Raw genomic sequence first — 19,852 nt, 5'->3', positions numbered from 1 at the left:
AAAGGTCTAAGTAGCCTCTAGCACTTTCCCTGGGAATCTTGGGAGGCACTATAGTAAAAAGCAAGCAGGACAGCCAGGAGTGCAAACTCCTACCCCGACCCACCGCCCACACCCACGGCGTTCCCTCCTCCCAAATACTGTACAAAATGCATTTCTCCTTCCCAGCGTTTAAATGTGGCTTGAAAAAGCTGCGCCACCGGGGGTACCAAGGACTCCCCTGGACTCCTGGCTCCCTTCTAGGTTTCTAACCGGCACGGATGCCACAGTGCCGGCTCTCGTGGAGCCTTCTCCAACCAAAACAGACAGGCTCAGCTAGCCGCAAGAGTCTCCCTCTACCTGTCCAACCGCCCCGTCATGCCTGCAGACTGCGGGGCAGCCAGCATTTACGAGGTCCAGCGGGAGTCACCCACACAAAGGCTCCTTGTGCCTCTGCGCTGGCGGACTGGCAGCCAGGTCGCCGGGTACCCACCCAGAAAGGACAGGGAGGGCACCCCCGCCCGACCCTCAGCACCGAGTCCCGAATCCCGCACTCCCAGCCTTCAACCTCCACAAAAGGGGCACCCCTTTTAAAGGGTTTAAAGACGGGGCTCCCCCGAGCTTGTCACAAACCGATCTCTGAAAGGAACAGCTCAGAGCAGGCACGGGAGATAGGGGCGCACTCGGCAGAAGTTTGCGTTGTCCCCACGCGGCGCTAGCACCGCATCTCGCCCGCAAGAGGGGCTGTGCGCCCCCTTCCCCAGGCCCCAGCTCCCTCCAGCCCCATGGCTAGAGGACGCCGGGGTCCCCTAAGGCCCGCTCACCTCGAGTCCAGTCCACCACTTGTTTGGGGGTCCACTTGGTCACGGGTTCCATGATAAATGGCTTCGCTTCCCGCTGGACTAAGAGGTGGCGGTCAAGCGCTGGTCACCCCGTCAAAGCCGCATGGCCGCGCTCAGCGGGTCATCCTGGCCCGTAGCACGCACACGGGACAGCTGTGTGGCTGCTCCTCCAGCTGCCACCGTCCAGCTGCAGTTCCTCCTTCCCGAGCCGCCGCCGGGACCCCGGGCACAGCTGCGGCTCCTGGGCGAAAGCAGCTGCGGGTCGGCGCGGCTGCGACCCCAGACCCCCGGCTTCCCAGGTTGTGCCGCTCCTCCAGCCCAGGGCCACTCACTAGGCTCTCACTCCTCCCCGCGCCACGCTCTCCTGGGGTCCCCGCTCCAGTCCGCGGCGCCCAGAGCCTTCCCGCCACGGCCCCACCTCCTGCACGCCAGGCGGGGAGGAGCGCAGAGCGTGCGTGCTCGAGCTGCAAAGTTTCAGCTCCAGTCGTCGCCACCCGAATAAAAGAGGGGGCGGGGCCGAGGACCGGGAGCAGCTCGGGGGAGGGGCAACGGCCGGCTCCGGTTACTTTCCCTCTTTAAGCCCTCTTTAAGCACTACCGGATCGTCCCGAGCTGGACTTTCCTTTTCTGGGGGCAGGCTGTGTGCATCCCAGGAACCCAGTTGGCTCGGGGGAGGCCCGGGTCCTGTTGAGAGAACAGTGTGTCTCGGAGTGAGCAACTACAAGCACACACGCACAGGAAACCTAAAGTAGGGGCTGCAAGTTCTCTTCACTTTAAATGCATTGTATCTCGACACTGCTGTGCCTCACGGCCGTCCTCATTTTAAGTTTCTTAAAGTGGAATGGTTTTCTTTTGTTTATGAAAAGGTAACAGTGTAACACATTCTCTTGCAACGCTGCTGCAATATTTCAGCTTCTGAAGTTACTCCTTACCCATTGGCAGCTCTTTGCGTTATAGTTTTCCATATTAAAATACTCATATTTACAAAGTGAGTTAATGCTCATTTGGACTAGTTATTAACCCTGAGGGCAAAATTGTTAGAAAAAAAAAAAGTACACAGCTTCAGCACTGACAAAGAAAGGCCACATTCAGGAGACTCAATCTGGAACTGTAATTAACCCTGGACTGGAGAAAATCCTAAATTCGAAAGTCCAACTCTCTTTAAAGATCTCGCTGCCCTAACTCCTACATATGCACAGAGATTCCTTTGGCTCTTAGTGATTCTTTCAATTAAGGTGATTAATTTACATCTTGGCTACTGTTAACCCTTGGAAGGCAGAACCTGCTTGGGTTAGAGCTTTCTCTCCCCTCCCTCTTCCTGCCAACTAGCTCTCAGCATCTGGCACCAGGGTATGACTGCTATTTATTCACTAAGTATCTGTGAATGCCTCCCCTGTGCCAGGCGCTGCATTCATTCAATATTTGTTGAATTAGGATGGTAGACTGCTTACCACATGTGGGAAAGATGGCTAGCACCTAAGCATCTGTTGTATAGTGTAATGAGTGAGGTAATCGAGCAGAAGAAACATATTAAAGCAAAACAATGACAGACTTCATCTCATGCAGTTTATCTAAAAGACTAAAGAAACACAGCAACACAGAGATATGCAGCTTTGAAATACAGTGGGTTTTATTTTGTTTTGCTTTAGCAAAGGTGATTGGCAGCGCCAGAAATCTGGCAAAGGCAATGATCAATTCCTGGTAAAGTAGTTATCCTCCCCAAAAAATGACCTTTGAAACCATCCACTGTTAACCATTTTTTTGGCAATGAAAGGGGAAAAGGCCTTGACATTTATTCACTGGCAAATGTAGTCAATCTTATCCACACCTTTATAGCAATCACTATATGCTGAGTCATCTGTGATTATGATTAGGTTGACCACATAATTGATCTCCAAATCAAAACACTCGAGTAGGAAAAGGGCACTATCAATAACTGTGTTGGAATAACATACCAGATTATATCGTCCCTGTAACTGTAAAGAAAACGTGTTAATGATTTTGTCACAGAACTTTACTTGATGTTTTCACAATGTTTTCAAATTTATTTGCATTAGTGTTTACTGGAGAGTTAAAAGCTAAAACTCCAGAGTCAAGAAAGCGTTTACAAAATTTCATCTCATTAAGAAAACACATGGGCCAGGGATTTAGCTCAGTGGTTTCGCCGCCTGCTGCCCAAGCGCAAGGACCCGAGTTCGATCCCCGGTACCAAAAAAAAAAAAGAAAAGAAAACACATTACTGTATCTCCAACTCAGTACATAATAGAACATAGCTAAAGAGGAAGGCCATGCTAAAATCTCTAACCCGGAAGACCAATTCACTATCTAAATGAATTAGAGTTCTGTTTACCTTTCCTGTCCTGAAAGCTAATTAGTATTTAAATAGGACCTTTTACCTTAATTACAGCTCTTAGCATGTGAAAGTTTTAGGGAGGCCTCACTTCCTATCTGAAATGCAAACTTGAAGACATAGAAAGTCACTACCGGCCTATGATAAAGGCAGAATTTTAGGTAAACCACTTTGGAAAGTAAAGTGTATACAAAATGATCATTTACAAATGTGCCAGCTTTTCTTCTGCGCTAGCTCTACTCTAGTTACGATCTCACATTCTATATGCACACATATTAGCAAACTATGTCTGCAGCAACAAAATTCTTCCTCTTTTGCACCTTGATAATTCCTCACACATCACAAGTAACTGAATAAATATTTAATTGGTGAATGTATAAAAGAACTGACACTAGAACCCAGGTCTCCTAAATTTCTCTTTCCTGCTTTTTTTTAAAAAACTAACTTTGGGTCTCCTGTAAAACTAGGTCAATTATTCAATCAATGAAAAATACAATAAGTATTTGTAAGGCACTAAGCTAGGCAAGAGGAATATTTAGAAATGAATGCCTAGTGGTTTTTATAGATCAAAGGCATAATGTGACTTTCTGAGGAGGGGTTTTCTTCTGTAATCTTTAATCAGAGGAAGGTGCCCTAGGAAAGTCAGGAAGGAGAGTTTTCAGAATCAATATGATATTAACAATTTGAACCAGTCTAAAATTTATTATTTTTTATTTGATACCTAGGGATGAAGCATTTGAATTAATGGCTATTACTATCATTGATAAAGACAGGAAGAGCAAAACACCCAAGGCACCTTCCCTGGTTCAAAAAATATTTTCCAGAAAAGGAAAAAAATAAACTACTCCAAATATTCAACTCCTCACAATCTAGGGTCCTTTTCTTGATAATTGTTTTTTACCATCACTTTGCTTTTTTACCATTTTTAAAACATTTAAAATTATTTCTTTTTTTTCACATAAAATTTTCTCATGTATACCTCATGTTATCTTTGAACTTGAGAGACACCAAACAATTCTGCAAATTGCTGCCTGGGAAATATCCTGCAGTTGAAGGTAAGCATTCTTATCTATGACATTACCTCATTGCAGAGTCATCAGTTAACTAAATTATCCAGGCTACTGATGATCTTGTCTTCTGCTCAATCCTATTTGGTTTGAATTCTTCACACCACAGTAATGTAGTTATCTCCCTAAATACACCAGGTTCCCATCAGATAATTCAGGCAGTAAAGTTTTCAAACATATTTTAATTGAGTAAGTGCTACCTTACTTATTTGAATTCTTTTGATCATCGAGTAGCTTAATTAAGTCATTTTGCACTAGGAAAGCTGCTATTTGGCTTTCTTTTACTGAGTCCTATCTATAACTCAGAGATCAATGTCAACTGAATAGATTCAAAAACCTCACATATTTTAGGTCATACTTGGAGAAGTTGATTAAACTTTTCTAATAGAGAAATATTGATGCAGTTAAATCCTATTTCCAAGAGTATACAGCTGTATTTTGGAAGGGTTGTTTTAGGAAGGAGTAACCACAATAAGAGTTAAGCTCTCCTACCCTCAAGTGCTGAAGCAGCTAACAGGGAGCAAGCTGCGTAGACAAAGAACAATCAATTCTACATTTCTCCCCCATGGATTATGGTACTTTTTGTTCCAGCTATCAAGTTGCACAGTGTCCAAAAAGAACGAAATCCCATGCCCGCTAGTTGTTCATGTAGTTTCAATTTAACTTTGTGGGACTTGGATCTCTGGACAAGAGATTCAGGCTCAAGTAATTTTTGTTTCAAACATAAAATGTATGTTGATAATGACAGAGACTTAAAAGTGAAAACTGGTTAATGGAAGTCATTCTAAACCTAAAAATAAAACAATAATTAAATTATGCCAAGTAAACTTTGACCCTTAGAAATAAAACGTAGATTTGAGAATCATAAACACACCAAGCTAATTTTTTAAAAATTCTACTTAACAAGAAAGACATAAAAGTAATTATTTATATACTGCTTTATATTTTTTCTAACTTGAATTTGGCATAACAAATATTTTTATGCCATTTTAGATCAAATAGAAATATATATTCAAATACTACAAGGTATAATTAAGCAGCTTTAATGAACTTGTAGTTCAGTTTAAAAGTTATTTATTCTTTCATTACTTAGCTAAAATTGTATACAAAACAGGAAAATGTCTTCTAGTTTTAGCCTACCAAGGGTCTTTAAATTCTGCACCCACTACTAATCAACACATACAGATTTTCACTAAAAGCACATTTATGTTTCTCATTTGGGATCTTTAGAGCTATGAGCTTGAAACAGGCCTCTATTGCTTAGTTTCCCAAATTAGCCACTTGTATTTGGAAATATGGTTATGTCTTTTTACTCAACTGCTTTGAAACTTACCAAATCTTATACTCAAGACATTTTGACACCAAAAGTTGGTCTCAATACTCTTTTGTTACTTGACACACAAGTTAGAATTTGATGTTGATTGCCTCGTGACTCACTTCCTTTTCCAACTAAAACAACAGGTTTGGTACTTAACATTTTGGGTACCAATTAATGATGAGTACCAAGGTACTACTGTCGTATCATCATTTAGGTTGGTGGACAGGTGGAAAGAAAAAGAACAGATTAGAAGAGTAGGAAGTACTTCAGTCTACTTCAACATCAAAAAGGAGAGGATGAAAAATAATACCAATCAGTGTTTCCCTGTAAAGAGTTAGATGATTCCATAGGATTTTTAGAGTATTTCCAAGGGTCTAGTTGAACAGGCAAATTTACACTTATTGCCAAAAAGCCAGCAAAATGGTGGTGGAAACCCACTAGCAGTTCACAAAAATGATAGCAACAGTAATTGTTTACAGTAAATGTTATAATATGTATGTATTACTGCCAGGAGCCATTCTACATAATTTTGGGGGGAAAGTCATTTCACAATTAAATTATAATTAGGGTTGTCTGAGCCCTCAATGTTCCTGTGATGCTGTGACACTCAAGGGCAAGACTACATCAGCTAAAGACATCCAGGTTCTTTAAGAACTGAGTAGTAATACAAAAAGAAAGATTCCATCTGGGAAGGGGCAAATTTCTTATCAGCTTACCTCAACCCACCTACTGTTGTAAGAACCTTTTGCTCACCTCACCATCCTAGTGAACATAAACTCCTAAGACCTAAGATCTTCATCTACATAAGATCCTCATCCTCATAGGATTATCACTGCCCTGAGACATGTGCTACACCCTCTGATTATAAGATCCTCATGAATTTAGAATTATTACCACCCTCTGAGTCATCTGATACTCCCTATGAACCCAATAAATAGTGGCAAGCCAGAATGCCTTTGTTTTTGCCTGCTCTGAGGCACTGACCTCCTGGCCTCCCATATACTTCAAATTACTCAAGCCTCTATTGTCTTTTTTTCTTTAGCCCTCGCTGTCCTCCTTTATAGGCAGTCAGAGGATTGATCAGCCTCCAACACATTCCATTCTAGAAAACTTTCCCAAATCAAAACTTTTTCCATTTGAATTTCATATAAGTTTTACCTTTAGTGACAGAAGAACAAGGTTACATTCATTTTGTTTTTCTACTTTCTTCTCCTTTTCTTGGATCTAGTCCCAAAAAAGCAGCTGAGGCAGGATAGAGGGATGGTTCTAGAGAAACCTCAGTTTAGGGTGCAACAGATTAAACCCATGCCTCCTAAGTTCCAGAAAATCCTGCTGCAGGTGGAAAGAAGACAGGGTGGTATCTGAATATCACCAGGGAAGTAAGCCCAAGACTCACTTCTGTCTGGCTCTAAATTATATCCTCTGTCAGTGCCATAGACTATCCAGCCAGGTGGATGAAAGAGAAAAACAAGATCAAGACCACTACAATGGTGGCCTAACCTGTAAGAACCCAGACAATACAATTGGGAGGTTGTCTTTGCCTGCTGTCTGACCTCTTCCATCATCACCTTCTTCCCCCTTTAGATCCATGTCCTTTTGTTAGGTCATTTCATCTCCCTTAAGGTTATAGCCTATTCTATTTCTTTTCTCTGAAAATTCATGTTATAAAAGGCAACTTTTTGAGATCTCAATTAGTGTTATTATCTTAGTGTCTTAACCAACCGATACCAGCCTTGTAAACTTGAGCAAGTTTGCCTCTTTAGGCCTGTATATTGGGGATAGTGGTCCAAAGGAACATTAACAATCCTCTTAGCTTTAAAATTCTCTCTTCTCACAGTGGACAACGGTTGTTGAGGACAGCTGAGGGAGAAGTCATTTTTGGATGAGGGACTTAACCAATGCCTTTCTGTCAATATGGCTTACTGTGGTTTTATAAACTCCCTGAATTGGTACTGGAGGTATTGGATTTAAAAATAGGAAATGGCATAAAGGAATAGAAAAACGATTCAAGATTCTGTCTTTTTTATATAAATTTTAACACAGAATGAAGATATGCAATTTATCAGAAGCTATCAAGAATGTAATGATAGCAAATCATACTTTGGATATCAAATTGAGGATTTTACTTCTGTTAGTATTAAAGTAAAGTATTTATAGTGCACAGAGAAACACTACTCTTACTAGTCATCAGATGTCAACTCTGGATCTTTCTTGAGGGTCTGGCTCCCCAGGAAAACAAAATGTCACTTAGTTCATTTTATGTGGCAACTTAATAGATTAAGGAATGCCCTTCTAGGTGCATGTGCAAGGGTATTCCATAAGAAATTAGCATTTGTATCTAGACTGAGAAAAAAAGATCTTGTCTCACAAATGTAGGAAGGAATTGTGCAATCTATTGAGGGCTCAAATAGAGCAATAAGACTGAAGAAGAGCAAATTTTTCCTCAACAAACAGGAACATCCATTATCTCCTGCCATTAGATACCTAGACACTAGAGCTCCCAGTTCTCAGGCCCATGCCTCACACAGAGTGTTTTCATTTGTTTAGTGCCACTATCACAGAAATCACAGATGAGATACATTATAAAGAACAAAATGTACTGGCTTACAGTGCTGGGAGCCAGGAAATCCAAAATTAAGTTGCTGGCCAATTAGGCCCCAGTTTCTTTGCTTCCAAGCTGCACCTCATTGGTACATTCTCCAGAAAAGAGAAACATCATGCTCTCACATGGCAAAAGGGCTGAAGTCCATTCCTAAGAGCTCTGATATTAAGGCATAAATTGCTCACAAGGTAATCCTTCATGACTTCATCACCTGTTAAAATCCCCCGTCTCAATACTGTTACATTGCAATCAAATTTCAAAGTGATTTTTGGAGTGGAGAAACATTCAAACATAACAGTAAGTTACGCCATTCGATCCTCTAATTTTCAGGCCTTTGGACTAAGACTCAGTCACACCACTAGCTTTCCTAGTTATCCACCTCACTGTGGGACTTCTTGGCCTCCATAATCTTGTGAGCCATTCCCATAATTCCAAATGATTTTTTTTCTAGAAAACCCTGACTAATACAACTGATGTAACATGAGGTCGCCCAATATAACTTAAGGCTCAAACTTCTATCTTACACTCAACCCCTTCATTCTACCTTGCCCACAACTCAGGGGTCTCACGGGAAAAGATTGTTCAGGCTTTTATTTCACTGGATGTTTTTAAAAAGCAATTTATATTGTGTTTATCTCTGTGGTTCTTGTTCTTCCTCTCCCATTCATATGAAAACATATCTACAAAATGACCATTGGTTGAATTACTATTTTCACAAAGAGTGAAAACCAAAGCTCATTGGTTTTGTTTCTCCAGATTAATGGAAGCACTGGAAGGATTACATAGGTCTGCCCACATCCTTTCACCAAGTAGTGATGCACTAAATCATTTCATCTCTCTGGAGTCAGATCAGGTCAGCTATAAAGTCTTTCCTAACTTTGTATCATCACAAATTTAACCATTGCAACATTGCTTACCATTATTGAAAAATCAACACAAATACATCTATGGTTGCCTCTTCCTTCCCAAAAGAATTCCTGGATACAAACATAGCTTTAGGCACTTATTTACAAAAATATGTCTTTCTGAAAGAAGTTGTATCCATGCTGCTCAGTCTAGTTGGCACTGCATAATTAGAAATGTCTCAATATTCAAGATGCAAAATTCTTCCACCAATGCAAAGGGAGAGAAAACTGCCTCTTTTATTCTCACTTTTCTCTTTAACCTCTGACTCCATCAACAGGCTCCCGGAGAAAGGGTGAAATCTTTACATAACTGACAAGGACTGATTTTTTACTATCTTTTATATGTTTTTCCCCTTTATTTCTTCTCCTACTACTTGATTCAAGAGTTATTTTTGTAAAAATGGGAACAATTCAAGGAATGGCATTATCTTAATTACCAATTAATCCACAAGGGAACCTAAAAGCATTCCCTTCTAGGAAAAAAGAGCCATATGTAGTTGACAAGAGTCCTTTAGGTTCAGAGGCTAAGTCATCCATCGTCAATCTCCAGTGAGGCTGCCATATCTTAAAAACTCCCTACTGCCTCCCATGGAAGACTACCCAAGGGGAAGCCACTCATAGACAAAAGATGAGCTTGATGAACTCCAGATTTACCCTTTCATTTATTAAGAGGAAAACACTATAAGTGCCAACACACATGGGCCAAAGAGTAGGCCTCTCATCTGTCCAGTCATGTATCCAAGTATTGTAACCAAATAGCCAAATAATTACTCCTTCACCCACATTTCATTATATGCTATGCATATTCCTGGGCAATCATGGATAATCTCCTACCTGAGTACCACACTAAAATGTAGCTGAGCAAAATTTTAAGGGCCAAGGATTTATCTCAGTGGTTTTGCCACCTGCTGCACAGGCTCAAGGACCTGAGTTTGATCCCTGGTACCAAAAACATAAAATAAAATGTAGCTGAGTAAAATTTTAAATTTTCATTTCATGTTACAGCATATGCGTGTAAACAACCCTCAGTGGGTTCTGTATAGGAGCTGTACTTCTATAAACTACAGAGAATGCACCATGAGTATTACATAGGAAGTAGAATTACATAGGAACTTTTATGACTTGTGTTTAGACGTCTCCCCAAAGCCTCATATGGTCTCAGGTGGGGCTTTTCTAGAGGTGTGACTGATTCATATTCATATAGATTGTGTGACTTATTTATATTGCAATGCTAAGCCAGAGGGCTCTAGGATTAAGGGTATAAGTGCTACCCACCCTAAGTAATCTGAATAAAATAAAAGGGGCAGAAAAATGCTGTTAAGGTCCCTTGCTTGCTTTTGCTGTCTTCTGCTTGCCATGAACTCTGCGATGCCCCTCTGCCAAGCCACCTTGCCTTGAAGCCAGCCTATTATGGACTGAAACCTCTACAAACTGTGAACCAAATAAACCTTTCCCCCTTTAACTGTGGGTGTTGGGTATTTTGTCTTAGCAATGAGAAAAGTAACTAAGACAGGAACCAAAGGAGATTTTTTTTAATGGACAAGTAAAAATTGCAAATATGTGTGGTATACAAAATGATGTTTTGATATACTGCATGTTTTCATTGTAGAATGGCTAAATCAAGCCAAGAGGGGAGTTCATTTCACCCCCAGATGGTATAATTCCAGAATCCCTGTCATTCAGTCAAATTGGGTTAACACAAGTGTGAGTTAATAGTAAGTGATCTTACACTTATCAACAAATCTAGAAATAAAAAAGAAAAACCTCAAAAGTTTTTGTTAAAGAAATGGCTTAGTAGCAATGAAAATAATGAGAAGAATAAAGCTCAAGAGATCTGTGATTCTTTGTCCAACAGTATTAATAAATAATAATATACAATGCGTATTAAAAAAACAAGGTAGAACAAAGCATTGTATACCAACCAACAATAGGAATAAAACAAGGCAAAGCTAATTTTAAGCTTCCAAAAGCATACCATCTAGTTGTTTTCAAATGCAGCAGAGTAATTATGGTGGTTTTAAAATACGTTCACAAATTCTTAGGAGTCTCCTCTTTGAGAAGGAGACTCTAATTTCCTTCCCTTTGAGTGTGGGATCCACTTATAACAGTGAACAGCAGAAGTGTAAACATGTGACTTTGAGATTGTGTCCCAGAAGACATGTGGTTGCTGCCTGTCTTCCTCTTGGATTCCTCAGGTTGGGGAGCCTGCCTCCATGTTGGGACATTCAAGCAACCTGGGGAGAGGTGCTTATGGTAAGGAAATCAGGGCTCCTGTTGATCACTGGGACTAAGGAACCAGTGCCAGTAAATACTAGGAAATGATTTTTCACTCTCGGTCTTGCCTTTGGAGGGTGGCATCCTGGCCACCACCTTGAGTGCAGCCTATGAAAGACCTTATGATAAGGCAGTACATTGTGGCAGGATACGCATTAAGAACATCTACTAAGCTCTAACTTCCTGTAAGCTCGCTCTCTCTTTTTTCAGTACTGGAGATTGAACTCGGGGCCTTCATAACATCATCAGCCCATCCCTACCCCTTTTCTGGTGACAGGGTCTCATTAAGTTGCTAAATTTTCCAGGCTGGGCTCAAACTTGGAATCCTCTTTCCTCAGCCTCTTGAGTGCTGGGATTAGAAGTTATGTGCCACCATGCCCGGTTTACCACCAGCTCTTAAGGGTTCACTATCTTCCAGTAGCACCACCCTGGGACCAAGCCTTTAATACATGGGCCTGTGGAAAACATTCCAGATCCAAATTATAGAAACACATGTTGTTTAAAGCTGCTAGGCTTGGGGGTAATTATGTAGCAACAGATAACTAATATGGAATATTTCACCCATTCATACCTTAAGATTTTTATCACATAAATGTCCAATACATCATTACCCTGTACATTATAATATATTAACTTGTCCACTGTTAATTCCATCCTGTTGGAATGGAAGCTGTACACAGGCAGGAAGCTTCTGTTTGACTTAGAGTTTTACACTGATCATGAAAAGTGGTACGTTGCACAGAGGAGGTGCTCAATAAGTATTTTTGAATTTATGAATCATTTCATGAATATGTGATACTCCTTATGAGATGAAGAAGTAAAAGATAAAGAACTTTTGTTTATTCGGTTGGTTTTGCTTTTTTGAGACATTATCTCACTATGCAGCCCAGGCTGGTCACAAACCAGCCTCGATCCTTCTGCCATAGCATCCCAAGTGCTGGGATTACAGTTGTGTGCTACCATACTCAGCATTTGACTAATGTTTCATCAGCTGTACAGTAAACTTCACCAAAGAAGCTAAATGATAATAATATTTATGGCAAACATTATTAGAAATAACCTTTCTAATATTATGACAGTTTTATTATGTAAAATCTGTTTGTTGACAAAAGGGAAAGGGCCCAACTTTTGACAAATGCTGTAAGAAAAATGTTTGAGATAAAATGCTACAATTTCTCCACATAGTGTTAGCCAACAATCAAGTATGAGAAGGGAAAGTGCTACAGGAAAAACAAACAAAAAACCAAAACAGTAACCAAACATACACACAGAGAGACCAATCGGTCTCTAACCATGATTAACTCTATTGACAACTTGAAAGTGTGGAGGGAGTATAATACTAGCACAGTGGAGTTAAGTTTTCCAAGAGCCACAACAAACAGCATACTGTACATTTTCAGCACTTACAAGACTGTGGCTTCCTGTGAGTGATGTGGACCAGGCCAATTAGAGTGTTCTCTTTGTTTCAGCCACTTCCTTATTTGCATCTCAAGATTCACCTAATCAATCTAATTATTTCCCACCATGCCCAACTGTATCCTTCTCTACTAAATTACTTCTTTATTCAGGCAACACAGTTTCCTCTGTGTTCATCCACAGCAGTCATCGTGTCTCTTTCCTTTCTTTGCACTCACAGGACATTAAGGAAATGCTTAGTAAATGGCTATACTGTGTTTTATCATTCAGGTCTAAAACAGCTTTTAAAAGCCTGCGATTATCTTGTCATCTGTCCTACAAGGCGTTGAGTGTCTACCACTGGCTCCTACTGTTTTACAAAAATAAATCATCTTTTCTAAAAGAAGACATAATACACTCCAAAAAATGCTTCTTTAGTAAATGAGATCATCATACCAGATTTACATTAAGCAATTCGAGGAATTACATTTTTGTTCAGCTACTTGGCTGGATTATGTCACAGGGGGAAACTATGGGAATTTGATGAAATCAGAAATAGCAAACATTTCAGAAGAAAAATGAATTCCAAAGGGGAAGGGAAAGTGGGGAGGGGGAGGGGAAAGGAAGGAAGGGAAAGGAATAAATATGAGAAAAGAAAAAATGGAAACTAAGTCTTTGTAAATAGGGTAGGGTGGAGGGGTTGAATGGAGGGCAGGGGGATGGGGAAAAAAATAAGAACCAAGATATGTCATATAAAGGTACAAATTCCCAATGATGAATATCAATCAGCATGTTGTATACTTAAAATGTACCAATAAAATTAATGAAAAAAAAAAGAAAAATGAATTCCAGGTCTTGAATAGGATGTTTGAGCTAAAATCAGACTGGCTGACATATCCTGAAAGAAAAATTCCCATAAAATTAAAAAGAAAAGAGAATGAATAGAGAAAAATGACAGTACATGAATAAATCAGGGACACAAAACCTGGATACTAATAATGGGGTTTCACTTTTGATAGAAAAATAACAATTGGATTATTAATGGATGATCAGTGACTCGGGGAATAAAGAACTAGAATTATTGACACGGAGAAGAGTTGGCTGCCTAAAAGCCAGGAAGGGCATTCTCACAGCCCTGAAAAGGAACTACCGTAAAGACATCTTAATTTGGACTGTTAGCCTTCAGAACTGAGACAATACATTTGTTGTGTCTACCAATCCACTTGTGGTACGTTGTCATGACAACCCTAGCAAATGAACTCACTGCCCAAACACCCCAAGTCTGAGTTCAGTGCCTGTGCCAGGCCCTTCCTTGGGTTTGTCCTTCCAGAGGTAAGCAAGCTGTCCCTATACTCTCCCTGGGTTCCAACAGGTGGCTGTTTGTTATGGTTTATATCTGGATGTGCCCCCTCACAAGATCATAGGTAGGCCTTTTAGGAAATTATTGGGTCATGGAGGCAAGACTCCTCAGTGGATTAGTCCACTGCTGCATTTATAGCTAAATGTGATGGAAAGTGAAGCCTGGTGGAAATAAGTGGGTTAGTCGGGACATGGCCTGGAAGGGTCTATCTACCTCTCTCCTCCCTTGATTGTTCTCTCCGCTTCCTATCTGCCAGGCCATGTGCTCTTTCTCTGTGCTTTTTCTCTCCATGTGCGACACCCCTCTGCCATGCCACCTTGCCTTGGAGCCAACTGGCTACAGACTGGAACCTCTACAAACTGTGAGCCAAAATAAACCTTTCCTTGTTTAAGTTGTGGGTATTGGGTATTGGGTCTCAGCGACAAGAAAGTAACTTAGACACTGTTGTAGCAGAATGTCTTGGAAGCTTGGGTGTTCACATGCTTTCATGAAAGCCCTCCAAGTATGGTCTGGCAGGAGAATAGAAATGGGGTAAATCATGGGCTATGACCAGCTAACTCTCCAAGACCACAGTGTACCAGAAGAGAACTCTAAGGAGTCTAGAGAGTCTGTATCCAAACTTCATTGCCTAGGTTGTTAGTGATATGTCAGTGTTGGAGAGCTGTCTAAACTGTACTTTAAAATAGAACAGCTACAGGAAACAATTCAAACAAAGATGAAACTTAGTGAATTTTTAAAAAACAAAAAGCAAATAGCCTTGAAACAACACAAGAAAGGGAATTTTATCAGCTGCCCCAGGCACCCTTCCTTTGTGCTTCAACCTAATCACAGACTCTTCTTTTCAAAAGTACATTTTTACATGCACAGTAATCACTTCCTTTATTTTTATATGGTTTATCATCCAGGCCTTTATCCCTGCTTTAGTCGTATCTTGTCCATCATTTAAAACCTTATACATCTTTTAATTCACAATCCACGATTTTCTCTTCTTTTTCCTTCCGATTTATGTGTTCAACATTGCAGGTCATTTGTTATGCAATGTCCCACAATCTGCATGTTGGCAATTACATATCTTTGGTAAATAAAGTTCACCTCTGTTCTCCATATTTCCAACAATGGAAATGGTAGCTAGATCCAGAAACTTGATTAGATTCAGACATTATTCTGATCTCTTTGGAACGTCTATAAATGCCCCTGGTTTTTTCATCAGAAAGAATATCTGACTTTCACATTTTTTACATTAGCAGCTGTCTTAGTTAACTTTCTTGTTGCTGAGACGCAATACCCAAGACCCACAACTTAAAGGAGGAATGGTTTATTTTTGGTTCACAGTTTGTACATGTTTCAGTCTGTAGTTGGCTGGCTTCAATGCAAGGTGGCATGGCAAAGAAGCCTGGCAAAGGAGAATTATTCATGCCAGTGCAACAGGAAGCAGAGAGAGCAATCAAGGGAGGAGGAAAGGAGGTAGACCTTTCCATGCTGTGTCCCCAGTAACCCATCTACTTCCACCGGGCTTCGCCTTCCATCACATTTAGCTATAAACTCATCAGTGAGCTAATCCACTAATGGGTTTTACATACCCATGATCTAATCATGTCCCCAAAGCCCCATCTGTGAGGATAGGAGGCTTCGGGGAACATCTAGATATAAAATATAACAGTAGCTACTGATTCTCAATGCCTAGATCTATTAATAAATTACTTGGGGTTTGCAAAATTGTGATGTTATGATTCTACCATTTTGCTTTTGTTTATTAAATTAAACAATTTTACAAAATACTTCTTCTCATCTACTATTTGGTTCCCAGAGGCACAGTTTGCATGAGAAAGACAGGATAAATGCAAAAAAGGATATTTCCCTGCAGGTTTCAGAGAGAACATGACCCTGCAGTTACCAGACTCCAAAACTGTGAGCCAGTAAATTTCCATTTTAATCCACTCAGTACTTTGGCACTTTGCTATGGCAGCTGTAGGAAATGAACACTACAAGATCTCACATGGATTTTCTTTTAACTCATGAGGTAATCAAGAACTAATGAAGTAAAAAGACTTGCCAAAAATATTTCAGTGCGCCAAGGCTAGAATCCAAAACTCCTGATTCTTATTTTAGTTTTCCATGATCTATAACACGATGCCTTTCTCAAGAATAATAATTCACTTATTCACTCTCCTCACAAATATTTGTTAAACATCTAACAAGTAATAAGTCAATGTACTAGTCCTGAAAAAGCTTTTCTTTGTAGCACTTAGACTCTACTGGAGTAGGGATTAATAGTAATAATAATAATAAAGCAATTAAAAGAATAACACATTTGATAATTTTATATTCTGGTAAGGAGAATGAAAAAATAAAAATGGAAAATGAAAGTTATAATAAAATAGCCTCACAAAAATGAAAAATTAAAGAAGGAAACTAAGTTTAATATCCTTGTATCCATTTCACTAATCAACAAAAAACTAGGCTACACCATTATAAATTTATAAAGATTACACTAGTAGTTCTCAATAGAGGGTGAATTTGCCTAACAAAGGGCATTTAGCAAGGTTTGAAAAAATTTGTGATAGTCACAGCTAAGGGGGTGCTACTAGAGTTCATAAGTACAGGCCAGAGGTATCACAGAACATCCTATAATTCACAGGACAGATTCTTGATAACATAGAACTATGCCAATAATGCACTATATATTGGATAACAAAAATAGAGGCTATTTTTCTTAGGTATACTGCTTAGATTCATCAACAGTTCCTTAGGACCCACTCTAAATCCACTATAATTTATTAACTATACATCTATAGAAAATTACATATATTTCTTATTTCTTACCCAGTAAGTCTTTCTGTCTGCCTATAAATAATGTATTCACTACAAGACTATACACAGAATTAAACCAGAGGAACTGCAATTTGCACATCTATCCCAGCTGAGCAGAATAATTTGAGAGATAAGAAGTCTCCTAAAAAATAGATAATTTTGTTTTTAAAGGAAAGAAACAGAAACAAAGTCTTTATAAATAGGGAGGAGCAGAGGGGCTGAAGGGAGGGCAGGGGAATGGGGAAAAAAATAAGAACCAAGATATATCATGTAAAGGTACAAATTCCCAATGATGAATGTCATCATATTGTATATCTAAAGTGTACCAATAAACTTAATGAATTTAAAAAATAGATAATTCTGAATCCAATAAAGAAATGACAGGGCAGAATGAGACACATTCAAGCATAAAAATATAGGATACACAGGCAGTTCAGACTGCATGACCTTGAAATAGGGATTCTGTCTTCTGGCAAAAGAACCATGAACCTAGGAGCCAGACTGTGAATAGGTGTGACATAGAAAGTTGTGATTAATGGAAGTTTAGTACAAACACTATTAAGGAGAAAAATAAAAAGGTGCAGTCAAAATTTGCTAAAATAATATATCCTTTTTGAACAAACTTCAAAGAACAAATTAGGATTGCAATTGTATTACTCAATCTAATAAACATTTAGAATCACTCGGTAAAAAGAAAATTTTAAAATGATCATAGTTTAAAATAAGTCTTTTATTTACAAAGCCATGAAAATTATGATTAGCAATGATAATAAATTAAACATAGGCATTTGGGGTCAGAAGTAGAATAATACTTTGCTTCATTTTCTCATTTAATAGACTAATTTCACGAAGTAGATACTATTAATAATTGCATTTTATGGCTGGAAATGGAAATTAAAGAGATTAATTAGGCAAAATCTCTGTAGCTAATTACTGGTAGACTAAGGTTGTCACCTAAAGCACTCTGATTCTCAAGACTTTGTTCTTTTTTTTCTTGTCACTGAAAGTTGAGGATCCCTAATCCCAAAATCCAAAATCTGAAATTCTCCATAATCTGAAACTTTTTGAGAATATTACAGATTTTGAAACATTTCAGATTGGGATTTTCAAATTAAGGAACCAGGAGAATCTATGAAAATACTCCAAAATCTGAAAAACTCCCAAATCTGAAATATTTTAGGTCCCAAACATTGCAGATAAAGGACTATTTGACCTGTATTAATGATATATATTAACTATATGTATACTTTATATATTAATTACATACAGTATACTACACATGTATAACCATATGTAAAGTATAACTACACATATATAGCTATGTGTATAAATACATACTGTATGTATTAACTATACTATATATAGTATATACTTATATATTATACTATATATGTTAATTATATATTTTAATTGAAAAACTAACATATACATCTCCCTCAAATCATAAAAAAAGAACTATAAATAGGTGAGAATCATTGTTTCCCACCTCAGATTTCCTGTATCCCATTCCTAACTGTAAAAGGCACCACCGTTTCTGACTTGTATATGTTCTTCTAAAAAGTCTAGGAAGCAGCCATCGCTCATTCTAATTATTTTCAACACAAATGATAGCACAAAACATAATATATTTTGCACTTCATAAGGCCATTTTTTAAAATAAATTTCATTTTATTGGTACATTTTTGGTATACAATATAATGACATTCATCATTGGAAATTTGCACCTTTACATAATCCCTCTTGGTTCTTATTTTTCCCCCTTCCCCCACCCTCCCTTCAACCCCTCCATCCCTTCCTATTTACAAAGACTTTGTTTCCATTTTTTCAATTTCTCATACTAATTCCATTCCCTTCTTTCCTTTCCCCTATCCCACCCACTTCCCCTTACCGTTTGCCCCTTTTCTTCCTATTTCACATTGTCTATTATACCTTTTACTCCTTATTTACACTTTCAGTTTCTCACACTAGAGAAACTATTCAGTATTTACACATGTGTGTCCTGTTTATTTCACTTAAAAATATCGCTTTACTGTGCATCCATTTAGCTATAAATGTCTCTAATTTCTCATTTTTTATGAATGAGTAGTACTCCATTTTATAAAAAATCAAATTTTCTTTATCCAGTCTCCAGCTGATGGGCATTTGGGCTGCTTCCGAGTTTTAGCTATTACAAATTGTGCTGCTATGAACATGGGTACACACATATCACTGTGGTATGATTCTTTTAATTCTTTGGGGAAGATACTCAGCAGGGGAATAGCTGGGTCAAATGGGACTTCCAGTCCTAGTTCTTTAAGTTATCTCCATACAGATTTCCACAGTGGTTGCACCAGTCGACATGCCCACCAGCAGTGGAGCAGGGTTCCTCTTTCCACACAGCCCTGCCAGCATTTGTTATTGGTTGATTTCATGATAGCAGCCATTCTTTCTGGAGTGAAGAGAAATCTCAGTGTTGTTTTCATTTGCATCTCTCGAATGACCAGTCATGTTGAACACTTTTCAATGTGCTTATTGGCTATATCTACTTCTTTGAGAAATGTCTGTTCATTTCAGATGCCCATTTTCAGATAGGGACTTTAAATTTAGGAGACCTGATTTTTTGAAGTTCTTTATAGATTCGAGATAGTAGACCTTTGAGGAACAGCAGGTGAAGATTTTTTCCCACATTGTAGGTTGTCTCTTCAGTCTGTTGGTGGTTTCTTTTGTTGTGCAGAAGCTTTTAATAAGAAGAGATCCCACTTCTTGATTGTTTGTGCTAGTTCATGGGCAACCGAGGTTTTGTTCATAAAATCTTTTCCTACACCAATGTCTTCAGGAGTTCTACCTAACCTCTGTTCCAGGCAATTCAGTATTTCTATTTTAATATTTACATCCTTAATCCATTTTGATTTTAGTTTAGTGCATGGCGAGAGATATAGGTCTAGTTTTAATCTTTGGCAAGTTGAAACCCAAT

The 19,852-nt window shown here is 39.0% G+C and overlaps 1 protein-coding gene across 3 annotated transcripts in view; it reads right to left on the bottom strand.

Moving 5' to 3' along the window:
• Positions 1-1,302, bottom strand: part of Cnksr3 (CNKSR family member 3) — a 100,119-nt gene extending 98,817 nt beyond the window's left edge. For all 3 annotated transcript variants that reach the window (XM_021238020.2, XM_087193432.1, XM_004856853.4), the window contains exon 1: positions 801-1,302. Coding sequence is in view for 1 of the 3 variants with exons in the window: in XM_004856853.4 (XP_004856910.1) it covers positions 801-852 (52 nt within the window). In the remaining 2 variants the exon portion in view is untranslated. The remainder of the gene's footprint in view (positions 1-800) is intronic.
• Positions 1,303-19,852: the final 18,550 nt, after the last annotated feature.

The sequence above is a fragment of the Heterocephalus glaber genome, unplaced genomic scaffold (genome assembly GCF_053883595.1).
Source record: "Heterocephalus glaber isolate CG9 unplaced genomic scaffold, H.glaber_assembly_v1.0 deba00001593, whole genome shotgun sequence".
Taxonomy (NCBI): domain Eukaryota; kingdom Metazoa; phylum Chordata; class Mammalia; order Rodentia; family Bathyergidae; genus Heterocephalus; species Heterocephalus glaber.
The sequence above is the reverse complement of the archived record's forward strand: the minus strand, read 5'-3'. Positions and strand labels throughout refer to the sequence as shown.